Source organism: Myotis nattereri, assembly GCF_964212035.1.
Source record: "Myotis nattereri genome assembly, chromosome: 15".
NCBI lineage: Eukaryota > Metazoa > Chordata > Mammalia > Chiroptera > Vespertilionidae > Myotis > Myotis nattereri.
This window is the reverse complement of record NC_138090.1, coordinates 26,268,696-26,288,947: the sequence shown is the minus strand read 5'-3', so window position 1 is coordinate 26,288,947 and position 20,252 is coordinate 26,268,696. Positions and strand designations below refer to the sequence as shown.

At 50.9% G+C, this 20,252-nt stretch overlaps 1 protein-coding gene across 1 annotated transcript in view; it reads right to left on the bottom strand.

Moving 5' to 3' along the window:
• Positions 1 to 20,252, bottom strand: part of ATP2C2 (ATPase secretory pathway Ca2+ transporting 2) — a 57,519-nt gene that overhangs the window by 9,680 nt on the left and 27,587 nt on the right. Inside the window, exons 8-16 of the mRNA XM_081108222.1 lie at positions 15,996 to 16,145; positions 15,839 to 15,907; positions 15,420 to 15,495; positions 11,806 to 11,872; positions 7,761 to 7,885; positions 7,515 to 7,612; positions 6,350 to 6,451; positions 6,122 to 6,211; positions 4,085 to 4,186 (exon numbers count right to left, since the gene is read on the bottom strand). Coding sequence (XP_080964348.1) covers positions 4,085 to 4,186; positions 6,122 to 6,211; positions 6,350 to 6,451; positions 7,515 to 7,612; positions 7,761 to 7,885; positions 11,806 to 11,872; positions 15,420 to 15,495; positions 15,839 to 15,907; positions 15,996 to 16,145 — 879 coding nt within the window. The remainder of the gene's footprint in view (positions 1 to 4,084; positions 4,187 to 6,121; positions 6,212 to 6,349; positions 6,452 to 7,514; positions 7,613 to 7,760; positions 7,886 to 11,805; positions 11,873 to 15,419; positions 15,496 to 15,838; positions 15,908 to 15,995; positions 16,146 to 20,252) is intronic.

Sequence of the window (20,252 nt, the reverse complement as noted above, 5' to 3'; positions counted from 1 at the left end):
AGGTAAGTTACAGGAAACCCACGCCATGGAACACCGCACAGCCCAGGAAAGGCACGGGCTGATCTCTGACCCCCTCCGCCCCACCCTGCATTAAGTCCCCATGGTAATGTCACTCAGCATGTTCCTTTAATGGTCATATCTCAGCCAGTGTTATGTGTTAGGTATGTGACTGATTTTGCTAGATGTCTATTTCAGAACAAGACTGTTAAGGGGAGTTACCTCAGGTGGGGGATGGGAAGGGAGAAAAGGGGGGCAAATTATAAAGAACTTCTACTTTTAAAGTCACATTTCCATATTTTTTAAATCCTCACCCAAGAACCTGTTTATTGATTTTAGAGCGCGGGGCAGAGGGAGGGAGGGAGGGAGAGAAAGAGAAAGAGACGCATGGATGTGAGAGAGAAACAACGATCGCTTGCCTCCTGTAGGTGCCCCAACTGGGGATCAAACCTGCAACTTCTTGGTGCCCTGGATGATACTCCAACCAACTGAGCCACCAGCCAGGGCCCATACTTTTTTCATGAGACTATATTACAGTCACCTTCAGGGGCATGATTTGAAGGTATTAAGACATTTTTTACAAATCCATAACCCCTTTCAAACACCCAGAATTGACATGCCCACCCAAGACCTGGAATGAGCTGGTGGAGCTGCCCGCTGGCCTGCACGAGTTGAGAAATCTCAGCATAGACATAGATTCCAGAAAGAACGGGGGAGAGGGGGATGGTTGGAGGAAAAGGCAGAAGGCAATAAAAAGCAGTTTTTAAAAAAAGATTTTTTTTTGTGCTAGCTGGTTTGGCTCAGTAGATAGAGCATTGGCCTGCGGACTGAAGGGTCCAGGTTTGATTTTAGTCAAGGGCATATGCCCGGGCTGTGGGCTCGATCCCCAGTAGAAGGCGTGCAGGAGGCAGCCAATCAATGATTCTCTCTCATCGTTGATATTTCTATCTCTCTCTCCCTCTCCCTTGCTCTCTAAAATCAATAAATCTATCTATCCTATCTAATAAAAGAGAAACATGGTATTTGGCGTACAACCGCTACCCTTCCCATTGGCTAATCACCAAGATATGCAAATTAACTGCCAGCCAAGATGGCGGCCGGCAGCCAGGCAGCTTGAAACTAACATGAGGCTTGCTTGCTTCAGTGATAGAGGACTCCAATGTTCCCTGCCTGCTTTGCCGGCTTCTGAGCCTGCAGTTTAAGAAACATTGTAACAAATATAGAAGCTAAACAAAACCCCAGAAACCTGCTTTCAGCAAGCCTGGGATCTCAGAGCTGGAGTTATACAGTGTTTCGATTATAGAACCGAAACAAACCAGATACCTTCTTTCAGCAGCAGAAGCCTCAAAGCTGGAGCCAGAGCTAAAGCTGGCCCAGAATAAAAAAGAAAAAAGAAACAAAGGAGCAGTTGGGAGTTTCCGTCACCCGCCAGCCTGAAAACAGCCCTCAGCCCCTCACCCAGACTGGCCAGGCACCCCAGTGGGGACCCCCACCCTGATCCAGGACACCCTTCAGGGCAAACCAGCCAGCCCCACCCATGCACCAGGCCTCTATCCTATATAGTAAAAGGGTAATATGCCTCCCAGCACCGGGATCAGCGGAGCCGAGAGGCCTCCTGGCACCGGGATCAGCGTGACAGGGGGCAGCGCCCAAACCCCCTGATCGCCCTGTGGCTCTGTGTGTGACGGGGTGGGGCCACAACCTCCCTATCCGCCCTGCTCTGTTCATGACAGGGGAAGGTGCCCCAACCCCCTGATCAGCCCTGCTCTGTGCCTGATAGGGGGGAGCTCCCCAACCCCCTGACCACCCTGCGGCTCTGTGTGTGACAGGATGCGGCGCCTCACCCCCCTGATCAGCCCTGCTCTGTGTGTGACAGGGTGCAGCACCCCAACCCCCCCCCCCCACGGGCCCTGCTCTGTGTATGATGGGGTAGAGCCATAACCTCCCCATCGGCCCTGCCCTGAGTGTGAGAGTGGCGGCCCCCCAACCCCCTGATCGGCCCTGCTCTGTGGGTGATAGAGGGCGGTGCCCCAACCCCCTGATCCGCCCTGCCCTGAGTGTGACAGGGGGCAGTGCCCCAACTCCCCTATCGGCCCTACTCTGTGAGTGACAGGGGGGAGCTCCTCAACCCCCTGATTGGCCCTGCTCTGTGCATGACAGGGTACGGAGCCCCAACCCCCCTGATGGGCCCTGCTCTGTGCGTGACAGGGGGTGGCGCCGCAACCTCCCCATCGACCCTGCCTTGAGTGTGACAGGGGCAGTGCCCCAACCCCCCAATCGACCCTACCCTGAGTGTGACTGAGGGTGGCATCGCAACCTCCCAATCTGCCCTGCTCTGTGCATGACAGGGGAAGGCGCCCCAACTCCCCAATTGGCCCTGCTCTGAGCCCGACCAGGGGCTGCACCTAGGGATTGGGCCTGCCCTCTGCCACCTGGGAGCAGGCCTAAGCCAGCAGGTCGTTATCTCCTGAAGGGTCCCAGACTGCGAGAGGGCACAGGCCGGGCTGAGGGACCCCCACTCCCCCCCCGAGTGCACAAATTTTTGTGCACCGGGCCTCTAGTATATATATATATATAAAAGCCTAAGTGACCGTCCAACTGGTAGCTATGATGCACAATGACCACCAGAGGGCAGACACTTAATGCAGGAGTGCTGAGCTGCCGTGACTTGGCAGCAATGGTTCTCGAGTGACACACCTGGAACCAGAGAGGAGGGAGCCTGATTCTGGGGTGCATCACCTGAGAACTGCCCTCTCACAATCTGGGACCCCTCAGGGGATGTCGGAGAGCTGGTTTCGCCCAGTCCCTGCAGGCCAGGCTGAGGGACCCCACCTGCTGGAGGGATCCTGCTCACTCTGCAGACACCCCAGGTGTGGCTGGCCAGGAAGGGACCGTGGGAGGTTGGCTCCAGGGCATGTGGCCCATTTTGCCCAGTCCTGCCAGCTACCTTCTAATTAATTTCCTTTCAATGTGCATGAATCCCTGCACTGGGCCTCTAATATATATATATAATTTAAAATTAAAAAATAAAGATTATTTTTATTGTAAAAAATATGTAAAGCTACAGAAAATTTAAAAAGAAAAATAAAACAACAGTCAGCTGAATCCCCACCCAGGAATAGCCATGAATAGTTTGGTATATAGTCCTTTAATCACTTATAACATGCACACGTGTGTGTCTATGCATGTGTGTATACATGAGCTCACTGTTCACATCATTTGTGGGGGACCCCCTTCAGAAATGAAGAATTGGTCCTTCATTGTGACAGTTAAATAAGCTCACGTGTGTAAAAAAACTTAGCATGAGTTGCGAAGGAAGGACCCAAGTTAGCCATGGCGTCAATTTATCAGAAGCCTAAGGTCGCTCTAGTAGTAATTACTCAGCAACTATATTACAGGCCAGCGACTCTCGCCTTGAGCGTGCATCCAAATCCCAGCAAACACAGATTACTGGCCCTACCCCTGGATTTCAGGAGTTCAGGTGGAACCCGAGACTTTGCATTTCTTTTTGTTTGTTTTTGTTAATCCTCACCCGAGAATATTTTTCCATTGATTTTTTTTTAGAGAGGGAGTAGAAGGGAGAGGAGAGGGAGAGGGAGAGGGAAACAGCGAGAGAGAGAGAGAGAGAGAGAGAGAGAGAGAGAGAGAGAGAGAGAGAGAGAAACATCGATGTGAGTGAGACACATCGATTGGTTGCCTCCCACACATGCCCCATAGGGGCCGGGGATTGAGCCTGCATCCGAGGTATATACCCTTGACTGGAACCGAACCCATGACCCGCCAGCCTGAGGGCCAACACCCTAACCACTGAGCAAACGGGCCAGGGTGAGAACCTGCATTTCTAACAACTTCCCAGTTGGTGCAATGATGGGCTGGTACAGGAACCCCACGTGGAAGACCAGTGACTCAGTTAAAAATCTCAGAAGACCCAAGATAGTCAAAGATTTGATTGCTATCAACTGTACTGTCATGTATTTGGAACCTCACAGAAGCAATGGAAACTCTAACCTCTCTCCCTGATGTCTGCATTTGCTTGATTTGGGGGGTGGGGGGATTGTGGTGGAAAGGGGCTGAGAAGCAAACTCACCTCATTCTTGGGGCTGCACTTTACTGCCATCCACTTCTGCTCTGAACTGAACGGGATCTCTTGTTTCCTCACGTAGGAATCTTTAACATCGCTTAAGTCCATCTAGGATAATAAAACGAAGTTTTCAGAGAGGCATTCTAAAGCAATTTCTATGCAAAGCTCAGTCCATTTACTAGTAAATGACTCCCTAATGAAACCATCTCGATGAGAAATCCAAGCGTTTAGCTCACGGAGAAAGGCCATTTGCTTTCAAATGTCCCAACCAGGAAAAAAAAAAAGCCTCTTTATCTCATCCCAGGGGCAGAACCACGTGTCCCTGAAATAGCTCCAGCTGAAACTTGCTCAGAAACGGGAGCCTGTGGGGTTCTTGTCAGAAGAAACGTCAGACTTGAGGACGGAGCCGTTTCCCCAAAGCGGTCCCCTGGGTTAGAGGGTGGCCTGTCGTCACAGCCTGGGGTCCTTGCCAGACCTGACATGTGCTGGCTCTTTGATGGTTTGCGGGCCACTTAGTTGACAGCTTTGAGCCTCAGTTTCCCCAACTGACCACCAGTCCTAACCTGCGCATCCCGTTGCCTCACAAGGGGTGGAAGGCGGTCCCTAGGAGGGCAAAATATCCACTTTCTAAGTACTTAACGCGCAGACATGCATGCAGTACACCAACAGACATACAACATATCTGTGGTGTTAAAATTCCATGGAAGGAATGACTAGGGTCAAATGTCTAAAAAGGCTCCTGAAGGAAGGTATTATGGGTTGCACTGTGTCCGTCCCCAAGACACGGTGAAGTGCTAATCCCCAGTACCTGTGAATGGGATCTTATTTGGAAATAGGATCTTTGGTGATGTAACCATGGTAAGACGAGGTCTTTAGGGAAGGCCTAATCCAATATGACTGGTTCCTGGTAAGAGGAGGACAGTGCCACGTGAAGATGGACATACAGGGAGGACACCATGTGAAGACTAGAGGGATGCGTCTGCAAACCAAGGAGCACCAGGATCACTGGGAGCACAGGGAGAGAAGCAGGGGGATCACTAGGAGTACAGGGAGAGGAGCACAGGGAGAGGAGCATAGGGATCACTGGGAGCATAGGGATCACTGGGAGCACAGGGAGCATAGGAAGAGGAGCAGGGGGATCACTGGGAGCACAGGGAGAGGAGCACAGGGCGCACTAGGAGCACAGGGAGAGGAGCACGGGGAGCACTAGGAGTACAGGAAGAGGAGCAGGGGGATCACTGGGAGCACAGGGAGAGGAGCACGGGGAGCACTAGGAGCACAGGGAGAGGAGCACAGGGAGAGGAGCACAGGGATCACTGGCAGCAGCCAGGCAGCTGGATCGCCAGGCCAGCCTCCCTTCCCTGCAGAGCAGCGGGAGTTGTTGAGTGGAGCCGCCCTCACTGTGTTAAAAGGGCAATAAGTTCCATTTGAATTACTGACATTCTGGAGAGCATTTTCTTCTGTGCATGAAAGGAATGTCTTAAAGCGCCTTGTTTACCTTTACACGGACGTACTGAAAGGGTAATCCTTCTCCCCCTCATTCCCACCCTGCACTGGCTCCTGCAACATGGGGGAGAGGCAGAAATGTGGGTGCCCTGGCCTCGTGCTGGGGAGGAACAGGTGGACAGATGGACACAGGACAATGCGATGAGTGACAGCTCAGGGTGCCTGGGTGAGCAGAGGCGTCTACAGAGGTGGAAATGGCAGTGAACTTGAAGAGAACATCTGAGGTGGCCGTGAGTCAGGAGCAGAGTGGCTGGGAAGGAGCGGGAGGGTCCACTCCACAGGACAGGCACCCATGAGTGGGCTCCTACCTCGACAGAGGGGTCTGATCGGACCTCTTCTGTCATTTGTCCCCTGAGCACAAAGCAGAGAGGCACACCCATCAACCCACCACCTATCCCTTCAACACTCGGGAGCAGCCGCTCTGCACGGGCACTGGGCAGCGTGGAGGACACTTCTGCCCAGTCTCAGAGCTCAGGGGCTAACCGCTGAGCCCTGGGACCAAGTGAATGTGTGAAAAGGAAATAAAACATTCCCCACCTTCATTGCCAGGGCGATCAAGGCACCTTCCGTGGGCTGTCCCATCACGGTGTTCTTCCTGATGACAGCATTGTTGGCGACACAGCCTGCCTGCAAGGGGGCATTTCTGAATCTTTAGTTAATATTCGGAGCCGGCCCCTCTGGGTCCTGGGCCCACTCGGGCTGGAGAGAATCCCCACCAGCCCCATTTTAAATGCGTATTTCTCTCACGGTGCTGCTGACACCTACCTCCACCAATTTCCCCACGGAGACGTTGGAAAACTCCTTAACGACTTCCTTTGACGGTAAAAGACAGACTGTCCCTTGGCCATTATACCCAACTCCGCTGACCTGCAGGGCAAAGGGACAGAAAGGATGTCATCAAGAGTCAGAAATACACTCCCCTGGTTGAGCCATGATATCTTTTCTGGGGATTCATTCCAAGGACAAAATCCTGGCCACACCCACGGCTTCAAGCATGGAGACAGATGCTCCCTGCAGGACTGCATGTTAGCGGAACCGCTCACTAACAGCCACGAGTCGGTAAACGGCAATAATTTTGCTCTGCAGCCAGGAAAAATCCGGGTAAGAAAACCAAGTAACAGCACCGGAGAGTGCTTATGTTCTAGAAAGACTAGGCAAACCTTTCCTTCTAGCGCCAGATAGCAACTAGTTTAGCCTTGTGGCCCATGCACATCTCTGTTGCGACGACTCAGCTTTGCTGTTTGGCATGAAAGGAGACACTGACTACCTGTGAAAGGGGTGGCGGCGTGCCAAGAAACTTTATTTGCAAAAGTAGGCCCTGGCCCAGGGCTGTCACGGCTGACCCCCTGGTGTGGAAGGTTTTGTGAAAAAAGCAAGATATAAAATGCACATTCCAGGAGCCTACGACTGTGCTGACACAGGAGACACTCAAAGCCCAGATAGACTAATCGTGATGCGTTTACCCCGGGAGGTTATGGGTAAGAGTCTTCTAGCTTTTAAATTTTATAATGTGCTTATTATTAAATATAATAAAAATGAAGATGGCGCCGAACCGGTTTGGCTCAGTGGATAGAGCGTTGGCCTGTGGACTGAGGGGTCTTGGGTTCGATTCTGGTCAAGGGCATGTACCTTGGTTGCGGGCACATCCCAAGTAGGGGGCGTGCAGGAGGCAGCTGGTCAATCTCTCTCATTGATGTTTCTAACTCTCTATCCCTCTCCCTTCTCTGTAAAAAAACAATAAAATATATATAAAAAAAATGAAGATGGCTATCTTAAATCAGCCATGTTCCTTGCAGCTATTGGTAACAAGGACTTTGCCCTATTTGTTTTCTCCATGTTTTCTAGAAGTCTCCCTGCGCTTTCTCCAGGAAGGAAAGGGTCTGGCAGGGCACACCCTTGTCTTGAACCTTGTAATTCACACAGCACTCACCTCGGCATGGAGCCCATCAGACGTTACAAGTTGGCTGACAGTCATTTCGTTGGCGGTCAGGGTCCCCGTCTTATCGGAACAGATAACATTGCAGCAACCTGCCAGGAGAAACAGCAGAGGTTATAGAAAAAAGCAGTTCATCGCCACCAACTCTCAGGCCTATGAAATACCCACATTGAATGAACATGGCACCAAAACATCCATTCAATCCAATTTTTAAGGATTCAATTAGCTGGGCTCCCTCACCTAAAGTCTCCACGATCGGCAACTTCTTCACAATGACCTGCTTCTTGGCCATCCGCAGGACTCCCAGGACCAGCGTAACCATGACAACGATGGGCAGACCCTCTGGAATGGCAGCCACAGCCAGGCTGGATCGAAAGGCCAAATGGGTCACTTTTAACATGGACTTAAGGATGATATGAGTTCCCACTGGGATTGGCAACACTTTCCCCTGGTGAAGCTCATCTCTAGTGTCCCCAAAGTTCCTGTTCTATTCTCTGTTTCCCCATTCCATGATGCACCTGCCTCCTTCTTCAACATCCATTGCGCTGAGCCCCAACCACCCCCTCCCCTCCGCCAACACACACACACACACACACACACACACACACACACACAGTCCTGCTTTTGGGGAGGGATCTTATCTATCAGACACCCACATTTTAGTGTGAATTAGTCTGCCAGCTGTTTTGTCTCTTTAAGTGTTTCTGCATCTAAATTGTTCTCATTTATTAAAGAGAAAAGTTTCTGGGCCCTGGGAAAGGAATTTCCAGAATCAGGCAATTAGTAGGAAGTGGAATTTTTTGCTTCAGTGGGTCCTCCCTTAAATGTCACTTTTCATTGCTCTAATGGTTTAGACACTTCTGGTAGGGAAGCCAGACAGAAAATTAAGATTGAGGGAGGCAAAGTAACACGGCTATGCCTTTAGCAGATCTGTTTGGGGTATCCGCTCACTTCTTTATCATCCCTACCCCTTCAACTCCTTATTGTGGGACCTTGCTCTCCCACAGCCATAGCTGACTGGATTAGAGGAGACCATGTGTTCCAAGCTGAACCAATGAGCTTCTAGTATTTGGGAATCTGAACCGGGATTTCGAACATGGATCCCCTTCCTGTGGGCAGGATGTCAGCATGTGGTAGGCTGTTAAGAAGGGGATCTTTCTGCCTCAATTTGGCTCCAGAGCATCAGGGCTGACTGCTCCCCCATCCCACATTCCTGGGCTGGCCTGACCGAGGGCAGAGGGCAGATAATGACCAGCTGACCTCAGGCCGATGGGGGAGGCTGGAGATGAGCAAGTAAGAGGGTCCTTTTGTGCAGATCTGTGCAGTAAGCGTCACCACACCACACCCACCAGGGTCACCCTCTGCATGGGAACCTCCAGCAGAACCCTGCAGGCCTTCAGTAAATATTTGCTGAATGAACGAACTCACAAGTGAATATGTGGCAGGAGCCTCGCCCCGCACTGGCCTAGCATATAGCGAGGGTTCTACGTGGCTGGTTACTAATCAGAAAGCCTAGCTGAGGAGGCCCATTCAACCAAAGTCACACACAGCTAACGTATTTCACCCAATTTTAAGACAAGGCTGCTTGTGAAAAACACCATTATCTTGGGTATACTAAGAAAAAATACCGCCAATTCCTCAGCAACACGGTGCTTTATCGCCAAGTCTGACTTCAGAGAAGTTAAGATGTGAAAAAAGGATGTGCATCTTAGAATTAAAGAAATACGGTAATGATGGTGGCCTTTTACCCGGAGACAATGGAGCATTCAGCTATAGAAACCAAGATGACTGACGTTGGTCGAGGGACTGTGCCCGGTTTCCATGGGGATGGCAGCGGGCCTGCTTGGTTTTATGGCACAGGCTGACAAGGCTAACTGAGCAAACATCTGCGAGGGTTATGAGGGGGACTTTCCCCCGGTGTGGCGTGGGGAGGGTGGTTTTTGTACCAGGAAGCTTTCATAATAACAAACAATGAATCCACAAACTGATAAAGATAAGGATGGAAAAGCAAGCATACCATGGGTCATCTTGAGTGTCTCTCGAGGCAGAGGGAACAGGATAAAGTGTTTAAAAGAATGCCTCCCATTTATGTATTTTGAAGAGTCTCTTCCTCACTGGCTATCCTGCCATTTCTACATTCTAATGTGGTGGTTCCGCGTGACTTCAATTCTGCTAAAAACCTCCTTTTAAAGTCACAAGTGAAATGAACAGTCAGTTTTCTCTTAACGGTAAGTTACCCCCGATGCAGTAAAATGAATGAGAGGAAAGGGAATGTTAAGACAGGAAATCAGGAATGACCTTGAGGAGATAGGGTGGGATGGACATGGAAGGCTTTTTTGTTATTTTCCTGGAAAGAGTTAACCGTCTTTGGCTCACAGGACTTCCCATGGTCTATAAGATGGGAATGGAAAGCTTCATTATTTCGGGGAGGTCTTTGGCACCATGGCACCTGGGAGCTCAGGCGTCCCAGTCCCTCTGCCATCACCCGCCTCTGACGGCGTAGTCACCGGAGGACTCCCTCCAGGGGCTGACTTCTTCCCCTGCTTCTTGCCGGACCCTGCCTGGGGCAGCTCCTCGTCACTGCCTCGCTGCTCCGAGTGCTTCCCGAACCGGGAGCATCAGCACCCATCCTGTCGCTAATGGTCAGGTAACCGTGTCCCCTCATTCACACACAGATAAGCGTGAGCATGTACCAGAGCCACCCAGCCCTACAGCTAGGCTCTCCTGCCCACCGCTCAGCCCTGGGAAGCAGCACCTATGGCCTCCGGTCACTGCGAGGTGCGTCACTGCAACTTACTGTAACGACAGCTGCACACAGGTGTCTGCCAACACTTGACTTGTTAATATGAACCAGAGAGGCTCGGGGACCCGATGAATAACCGCATTCCTAATGGTCTGCTCCATGCTCTCCTTTGTGGTCTTTTTTTGAGATACAATTCACATGCCCTAAAATTCACCCTTTTAAAGTATGTAGCTCAGTGGTTTCCAGTAGAGTCAGAGTCGTGCAACCACCACCAAAATCAAGTTCAGAACATTCTTGGCACCCCCGAGAGAATCCCTGCAACTGTTAGCAGTCACTCCTCGGCCCGGCCTGGAGGCCACGCGTCTGGCTTCCGCCTCTATGGCGTTGTCCAATTCGGACATTCACATGAACGGCGTTCCACAGTATGTGGCCTCTGTGTCTGGTTTCCTCCGCTAGCATCGTGTTTTCTAGGGCCACCCACGTGGCGGGCGTCGGTGCTTTTTTCCTTTTTGTGGGTGAATAATATTCCAGGGATGATCTTTATCCGTTCGTTAGCTGATGGGCATCTAATCTTGTTTACCCCATGGGTTTGGTGTCGTAAGTGTCTGTTTGCTCACAGACATGAAAAGAATTTCCCATGTTTCACCTAAAGCAGTTTGCAGACACCAACAGCAGGGGGGCCACACTCCGGAAGCCACAGGGCTTAACATGAGCCCAGACACGTGTTGGCTTTTGTGTGCCCCAGAAGGCTCACCAGCTGCCCTTGTGCTGGGACATGCCCAGTTAGAGACCGTCCCTGGCACTCTGCCACCCTGGCCGTGGCGAGCAGCTGTGGAAAAGCTGGGGCAACGTCAGCCACTGAGCCTGCTCCTGCTCATCTCCGCATCGTCCACCGGGCCCGGGGGTGTGACTGTCGCTTGTTAGAGTCACCATGTGGAGGGAAGGCAGGTTCCTCGGGCTTAAAGCCAAGGGCCCTGGTTCTCAGCCCTGCCATCAGCTGTGTGGCCTCAGTGACGTGACCTTTATCATCTCCTGTAGATTCCTCCGTAAAAGAAAGACCTAGAGGGTACTTCCAAGGGATACTAGGAGCAAACACACCCTGTGCGCTGGGATTGTTGCAGGAACCTTCATGGGCTCTCATCTCATCCTCGCCATGACCGCAGGAGGGGCTATCGCATCACTCCCATTTTACAGAGGAGAAACTGAGGCACAGAGAGTGTAAAAGTCTGCCTAAGGTCACACCGCTAGCGGTGGTAAAGCCAGAATGTAACCCGAGGCAGGCAGGCAGGCTCTGGAGTCCACGCCGCTAGCCAGAAAGATCCAAACCCACGGGCAAAAAAGTAATGGGAACAGGGGGTCCAAATCATACGCTTTCATTTGTTTCGCAAGCTTTCCCTGGGCACCCCCACCTGCCAGATAATGTATTCTTGGGGGCTGCGCTTGGGGTGAGGAGGGCGCATCTTCCCCACACTGTTCCCGCGCCCCAATCTTCCTGCCTTGTCTTGCTGCACTGACGAGGGAGGGAGGGCACGGAGCCCTTACCTGACCCCAATCGTGAACATGCTGAGAAGGTGCTTCCCCTGCAGCCAGCCAGTGAGAATGATGACGCCTGGAGAAGAGACCAAAACAAGACAAAACATGTGTGTACACACACACACACATACACACACACACACACACACACACACTCCAACACCTAAAGGCATGACAGCATTTCAAGTGTTTACAGGAGAAGAGACACAGGGCAGTGATTAATAACCTCAAGGACTTGTAACCACTTTTTCCTCTTTAAGAAACCCTTGTATCTACAAAGAAGAGTGTTTTACTTGCTCTGGAAGAGATCCAGCCAGTTCAAGCCAAGAAAGGAACAACTGGACTGCTCTGGGCGGTTGCAGACAGCTGCAGATTATTCCCACAACCCCACGTGCCGTGCGGCTCCAGGACTCGCCCCGAGGTGGCTGAGGTGGCAGGCGATGCCTCTTGCGTGATGGGCAGATGGGCCACAGTTCCCTGAGTGTTTTTATCTTGCCATGTTCACGATTAAACACATTCCCCTTTCCATGTTCTCCTTCATCAATCATTTACCCAATATTTACTAACCACCAGGCCCTGTGTTAGGCTCAGGATACATGGAGACTGTCAGGGGCGGACCCTTGAGGGCGAGAGGTGGCATGAGGCATGCCGGGACCCGTGAACGTTCACAAGAGGTCTGGCAATGGGAAAAAGTCCTGGGGCCTCTGGGGTGGCTTCAGTTTACTCATCTGTAAAGTGGGGATAATGACCATGCCTTCCTCAAGGAGTTGTTTCAGGATTTAAGAGATGACGACACATCTGAAGTGCTTAGCTCAGCCCCTGGCCCACAGCGAATGCCCAGTCATTAACTGTTGCTGCAGCTGGATGGGAAGTGCTGGGAAGGTGAGTGGGAAGGTGAGTGGCCTTCCTGTTGACACTGAGGGATTTGCTAAAGATCATCAGCTCTGTTTCGCAGGAACAGGGAGCAGGGCAAGTTATGAGCTGTGTGATGGTGGTGGTGGTGGTGGTGGTACTAGTGTGTGTGTGTGTGTGTGTGTGTGTGTGTGTGTGTGTGTTTGTGATCACAAGTTCTGATTTGTTATGTGGTTGCTGTTTCATTCATACTATAATTAGCTACAGAACTCAGTAGTCAAATGAAATCTTAGCAGGAATCCAAATAAATCCAGATGCAAAAGGTTGGAGGGCAGAAGCTGTTAGAAATAGGGGTGGGGCAGTGAGTCTGGAGCCCTAACCATTAGGATCAGAACCACCCCCGCACCCCCCGCCGCCCCATCAGGCCTCCCTGCAGAAGGCTGCAGCTTGCTGACAGGGGCTCACACAAGCCTATGTGCACATCTGACAACTCATGTTCAATAACTTCACATTGGCAGCTTGAAACTGGCCATGCTGAGAGTATTGACACCACAGAAATTGGCAAAACGCTACTCTGCCCTGGAAAGTTGTTAAACATGTATCAGGGCACCACTGCTGCCCTGCATCTCCCACTTGGGTCCTTCGCGATCCATGGAACCCAGTTTCAAAACTCCAGCTCCTCTAGAACAATTCTTGAAATATTTATTATGAAATAAAAGGTCTGAGTGGTAGTGTGGGCTGGTCACACACGTGCCAATTTAACTAAGCTTTAATTTAACTTGAGGAATAGTGGCTTAATGTAAGGCAATGGCCTTGTAGGACCCCTGACTTGGAATTTTTTATTTTTTATAAACAACTTCATCTTGGGGAAAGTCCTGTGAATACTACCTATTTGACAACTTAAAGCACATCTACTTGCTATTTGTTCTCGAGGCTACTGGGGTAGAAGGAGCAGCGCCCACTACAGCACTATGTCCTGCAGGTCACTGCAACTGCCCAGAGCACGTGTCAGAAAACTTCTTCTGTAACCAGCCAGAGGGTAAATAGTTTCAGCTTCATGGGCCACATCGTCTCTGCTGCAACTCAGCTTGGCCACTGTAGATAGCAGGTGAATGGGTGTGGCTATGTTCTAATTAAATGTTATTTATAAACGCCGAAATCTGAATTTGAACTGAAACTTGAATTTCATATACTTCTCATGTTATGAATACCAGAGGCCCAATGCACGAAATTCATGTAAGGGGCTTGGCCCTCACAGCTCCTCACAGCCCCGGCTTCGTCCCTAGGGTCGTCCGGAAGGTCTTTCTGCTGTTTGGTCTAATTAGCATATTAGCTCTTTATTGTATAGGATTATTCTTCTTTTGATTTTTTCAATCACTTAAAAATGTAAAAGGTATTCGTTGCTTGTGGGCCATTACAAAACTAGGTGGTGAATCCAGTTTGGCCCAAGAGGCACAGATTCCAATCCCTGCTTTGGAATGTGAAATGCCTCTGGGCATTCTAGTCTGCCCTGAAGCCTGGGCAGCATGCAACCCCAAGGATGGCCAATAAGTGGCGCTCACAGCCACTTTCCCTTGTGTCACTCATCCTCCCAGTCCTCTTGGCCACCACAGTCCCACAGTCCCCTCACAGCACAGCCCCACTGGCTTTCATCAGACCTGGCAGATTAAAACCCATTTTTCATCACAGCTCCAGGACAAAGGAGGGCAGAGAGGAGGGAAGAGGGCATAGAGCTACTTGAAAACAGTAAACCCAGTGAGTCAGAAAACTCTGAGCAGTTAATCCAAAGCGTGAATTTGGAAAGAAGACTAGACTGGAATGTTGGGGAGGGGTGGCCAGGGAGGGAAGGAGACAGCCAGGGCGCATCCTCTTAACCACTTTGCTAAGTTCACCACCTCCTACAGGCGGTAAAGGACTGGGGATACCTTCCGTACTTCTGAACTTATTTTTTCCCCCCAATCCCCTCTTTTGTCTCCTGGCCAACTCCTACTCATCCCGCAAGACCTGGTTTAACGTCACCTCCTCCTTGGAGTCTTCCCAACCCTTCCACACCAGATTAACGGCTACATTCACATTTCATATTTGCTCAGGCATCTCTGCCCTATTTGCCCCTAAACCACATCTTCCAGTCTCCCTTGCAGATAGGCAGGCTGTGCGACTCCATCTGACCAACTGAACATGAACAAAAGTGATGACTTCACTTCCTGGTCCGTGCCTTAAAGTTTTCCCACACAAGTCTCTGTGCTCTCTGGCTAAATAGGATCATGACCAGCTCCAAGGACCCAGAGGAAGGGAGAGCAAAGATACAGTGGGGGCCTGGGCCCCTGAGCTGGCATTTGAAGGTGAGCTGTCCAGAAAAGCCAAGCGGTCGCCAACCTTTCAGACCTCACGGACCACCAGTGGTCTTGCAGACCACTGCTTGGCGACCGCTGCTCCAGAGGTTTCCTTAAACCAGTGGTTGCCAACCTTTCGGACCTCACGGACCACCAGTGGTCCATGGACCACCAGTTGGTGACAGCTGCACTAGACCAAGAACATGCCCGTGGACTATGATATGGGCAGGAAATAAACTTCGGCCATGTTAAGTCACTACAAGGCAGGGGCTGCCTGTGACCTCGTCTGACTAATACAGAAGCCTTTTGTCACTGTCAGAGTCTCTGACCCCAAACCCCCATCTTCACCCAGGTGGGCAGTAAGCTATTTGAGCAACAGCTGGGCTATTTGGGGCGCCCTCCCCGGCCCCCAGGACCGAGTGCAAAAGCTTTACTCACCAATTATGAAGAACGAGAAAAGTGTCAGTTGTTTCCCCAGCTTGTCCATGCTTCTTTGTAGAGGAGTTTTAGGTGTCTGCAGGATGGGAACAGAGGGTTTCTTAGATGACATCCCAGCAGTATCCCACGGTTTCTGCCTGGCTCATTTCTATCCTGAGCTGAGTGACAATTCCACAGAGGTACACATATGTAAAAGCTCACTGGCCTCTACATGTAATGTCTGTGCACCTGACTGTCTGTAAGTTATATCTTGACAAAAATCCTAACACATGTCTTCAAATAAAAATTAATTTTTAAAAATTATACTCACATTAACCACACGATCCTCATTCCTAACAGGCCGGCAGGACTGGCATCACTAGCCAAGAAGATCTCAAACCCCAGCTCGCAAGAAAACCAAAGCCCCCATGCGCCCTTACCTCTTCAGCCCGCATCATCTTAAACACTTCTCCGAACTGAGACCTCTCCCCTGTTCCGATCACGACTCCCTGGGTTCAGGAGAGAGAAGTGTAAGGTCTGAGGCTGGAAGCCTGCTGGTGACAGAAGCCATGGCCCCCAGCGCGCCTCAGGGCTCACCTGCCCCTTCCCGTACTGAACCAGGGTCCCCATGAAGACGATGTTTCTCAGGGCGGTGAGGTCCCCCTCGCCGGTCAGTGGGGTGTCCGTCTTGCTGCATGGCTCAGCTTCTCCCGTGAAACTGGACTCGTCTACCAGGAGGTCTGTGACCTGGGGGAGCAAAGGGAAAGGCCGTGGAACCTGCCCGCTCGCCCTGTGCACTGGTTTTCACGGCACAGGACGATGTCTAACACCTCCGTGTCCATCGCCAACAGACAACATAGAATTCCTCGAAATCAGGGGACAACAACCAGAAGGTGACCCGAGAGGCCTCAAGAATCAGAAAGCTTTGAACGTGTGGCTCCTCTCAAAAAACAGGAAAGTCGTGTATCTTCTTTTACATTATTTTAAGTTTTAATATAACATCTAAACAACACATAGGCAATGGCTAATTTAGAATATACCTTTCAAAGCACCCATGCCTTTCACCTAACATTCCACATGCTGTCCCCCTGCCCCCCCCCCACCCCCTTGAAGGAGGCCATGAAATCGGTGAGGTTTGAGCATCACTGAGTCAGGTTATTCAGTGACAGCCCAAGGTCATATCAACACCAGAAACATGGACACTGACACACTCATTCTCATTTTCTCTCTCTCTCTCTCTCTCTCTCTCTCTCTCTGAGGAAGGTGCCAGCATTTTTTTAACATCTACTGTGTACCAAGCCCTGCACTGAGCATGTCACACAGCTTCTCTCTAATCCTCACACCCACCATGAAAGATGCTATCATTTCCTCCATTTTTCCTATGGGGAAACTGAGGCACAGTGATAATGTGCTCAAGGTTAGACAGCTACTCAGCGGCAGAGCAGAGGTGGAGCCAAGGCTCTGCTTCCAAAAACTGCCCTCCCAACCATCTTCCAAACTGACCACAGACCCAGTAGGCATCGCTCAAGAGGTGAGTCTGCTGTGGCCAGAACTGTTAACAGGCACTTTTGAGGACATTAGGGGCCTAGGATGGCCCGACCCCTCAGGACCCTGTTACCTGAGCATGTAAGACCCACTTAGAGAGAGGAGCCATCTTCCTGCAAACTCACAAGAGAACCATTAGGTCACCAATTCTCAAATAGGAGCCGGGGAGTCCTCCGATTTCAAAATTTTTAAATTCAATAATAATCTTTAAAAAATACTCCCAATGCCATGGGATCCCAGTCCCCAAGAAGGCAGGGGCTACCACTTGCTATGAAATGCCCATCTCCCGGTCCTCTGTAACAGAGCTCCCAGGGTGTTGGGAGCGGTGAAGTGCTCCATCACACAATCCTACTTCCCAGCCTCCCTTGCAGCTAGCTCAGTGTCTCCAGAATGAGACAACAAGACATAAGAAGTCACCATAGTACTGGGGAAGATCTTTGAAGGTGGCGGAGCTGATGGGCCCCTTTTGCCCTTCTTACCTTCCTCATTCCCTGCCTAGTGTTGCTATCCTGGAGTTCCAGAAGCCACCCTACATGCATCAAGGGGATGGCCACCCCAGGGAAGGCAGAGTGGGGTCTGGGGAGCCCAGGTCCTTCATTCCACGGACACTCCACTTCTGGATACTCCGTGATGTGAGAGAGAAATAAATCGCCCTTTGGAGCCAATATATATATTTATCTTCATCTCAGGGCATGTTCTGATTTTTGTCCCCTGATTTCAAGTCAAACACAGCCACCAACTGATCTAGAGTTTGCATCTGTGTCTTTTAATCCCCAGGGCATCAAGGGAAAGCCAAAGAATCTCATGGGGCAGCTCCTGACCCACAATGAAAGAAAAAATGGGAGAACTGAGCCAACCAGCACCACGGGCTGCTAACCCAGAGGCCTGGGCAGCAGACATTGGCACCACATCCCAGTGGCACTCAGAGATCTCATTCCCAAACACTGTCTAGTGGAAACTGACAATAATTTGGATAAGTTGTACTTGATTTGAAAACTTGGCTTAGGTTCACAGTTGTATATAAGTTTGAAGCACATGGAATTTGTATGTCAAACTTATATACTTGTTCACATTTAAGTAACACTGTAATAAAAACAAGTCAACACTGAGAAGGGAACCCCTCCACCGGTTGTGAGAGATGTAACTGGAACCATCTGATGTTCTAATCCCATGGTCGGCAAACGGCGGCTCGAGAGCCACATGCGGCTCTTTGGCCCCTTGAGTGTGGCTCTTCCTAAGCCCTAGGAGTACCCTAATTAAGTTAATAACAATGTTTAAGTTTAAAGTTTATATAGTGTAAGTTTAAAAAGTTTGGCTCTCAAAAGAAATCTCAATCGTTGTACTGTTGATATTTGGCTCTGTTGACTTATGAGTTTGCCGACCACTGTTCTAATCAATCTAATCTGCAGCTGAAGGTTGGGGTGGGAAGTGGAGGGTGGAGGGGCTGGTGTGGGATGTGGGGGGGATGAGCTGGGAGAGAAGGGCTTCCCGGGGGTTCTGGGATTAGATCAGACCTTGCAGGATGAGCAGGCTTTTGGTGGGTGAATCGGGCAGGCTCTCCAGGGAGGGAAAACAAGGCAATTTGGGCAATTGATGGTGGGAGAACATGGTAATCACACACTTGATCAAAGCAACGGAGATGGGGGGAGACAAAGAAAAGACTTCTCCCAGCATGCACCAGCACTGAAAGGACAGGAGCCAGGAGCATCGGCACCAGCCCACCCTTTGGGGTACAGGTTCTTGGGAGTGGGCAGAGGCGGACGCTGTCCCGGTGCTGAAGCCACCGCGGGGAGGAGAGCTGCCCCTGCCCTCAGGGAGCACTGAATGGAAGATAGGGCTCTACCAAGACGAGAGGGCAAAGGCGGGAAGTTTGGTCCACGTGGGGACACGTATGGGGACTAGTTTGACTAGAGCAGAGCATTTGTGAAAAGTGTGGTTGGGACCCAATTGCATTTGGCATTGATTAAGAAATTTGGATACTGCCCAGCCAATGTGGCTCAGTTGGTTGAGCATGGTCCTATGCACCAAGAGGTCACCAGTTTGATTCCTGGTCAGGGCACATTCCTGGGTTTCAGGCTCGACCTCCAGGAAGGGGCATGCAGGAGGCAGTGATCGATGTTTCTCTCTCATTGATTTTTAGAGAGAGGAAGGGAGAGGGAGAGAGAGATAGAAACACCAATGATGAGGATTGAGGCTGCAACCTAGGCATCTGCCCTGACGAGGAACCGAACAGTCACCTCCTGGTTCATGGGTCAACACTCAACCACTGAGCCACACTGGCCGGGCTGAAGAACTTTCTTGAACCTGCTGTTTCCTGGCCCTAAGTGGCTTCAAAATGTATATAAACTCTCCTGGATCTCAGAGCTTACGAGCTGATAGAACTATTAACTGTGTTGCAACTCTGTTGGTATGTTGTCCAACGGGGTTGCAACATACCAACAAGGAAATCTGTAGTGTTCACAGGTGGCAGCTGGGTTAAACCCTTACGGTGTCAACAACCAGGGACAATTTGATTTATAGAAACAGGGCAGGGAGAAACCCAGTAAAGTTGTAAAGATGTTATTTGGGGTTTTAAAGAACTTTTAAAGAACTATTGTGGAGACGGGTAATGATAAACAACAAAACCAGCAGCTAGTTCGCGGTGACTGCTAACCCACATCGGGCACTGTGCCAAGCAGGCTGCAGGTGTTAGCTCGTTTCTTCTTCCCGATACGCCTGCAAGGTGGGAATGAGCACTGTCCCCTTTGACAGATGAGAAAGCTGAGGCTCCGAGAGGCCGATCCCTCCCTCAGAGTCGCATGCTGGCGGGTGCGGGGTGGGGTTTTGAAACCCAGGGCCCCCTGACATCCAACACGTGCCCATCACTCACCGGTGCCAGGCACCATTCTGAGCACTTTGCGTCTATGAAGTCACTTGATCCTTACAAGCCCCTTTTGGGCATTATCACCCCTCATTGTACAGATAAGGAAACTGAGGCTCAGAGAGGTTAAGTAACTTGCTGCAGGTCACACAGCTTGTGAATGATGGGCATCAGGTTCAAGCTCAGGCTAACACTCAGCCTCTGCGCACTAACCGCTTAGGAGCACTGCCTCTCCATAGCACCTGTGGTGGAGATGCCCAGTATCAGGACCAACCCTGTTCCCCTGGAATCCCCAAGTTGGGAGGCAGTGCCCCCTCTTGGTGCGGAAGTGGACAATGTCAGACTGGCTTCCCAGGCTTTCCGGGGGACAATGGTTTCTCTAATGGGATCCCAGCGCCCCAGACCTGCGTGCTGAATGCCAGCACAGGGAGGAGCGGAGGGCGAGGAAT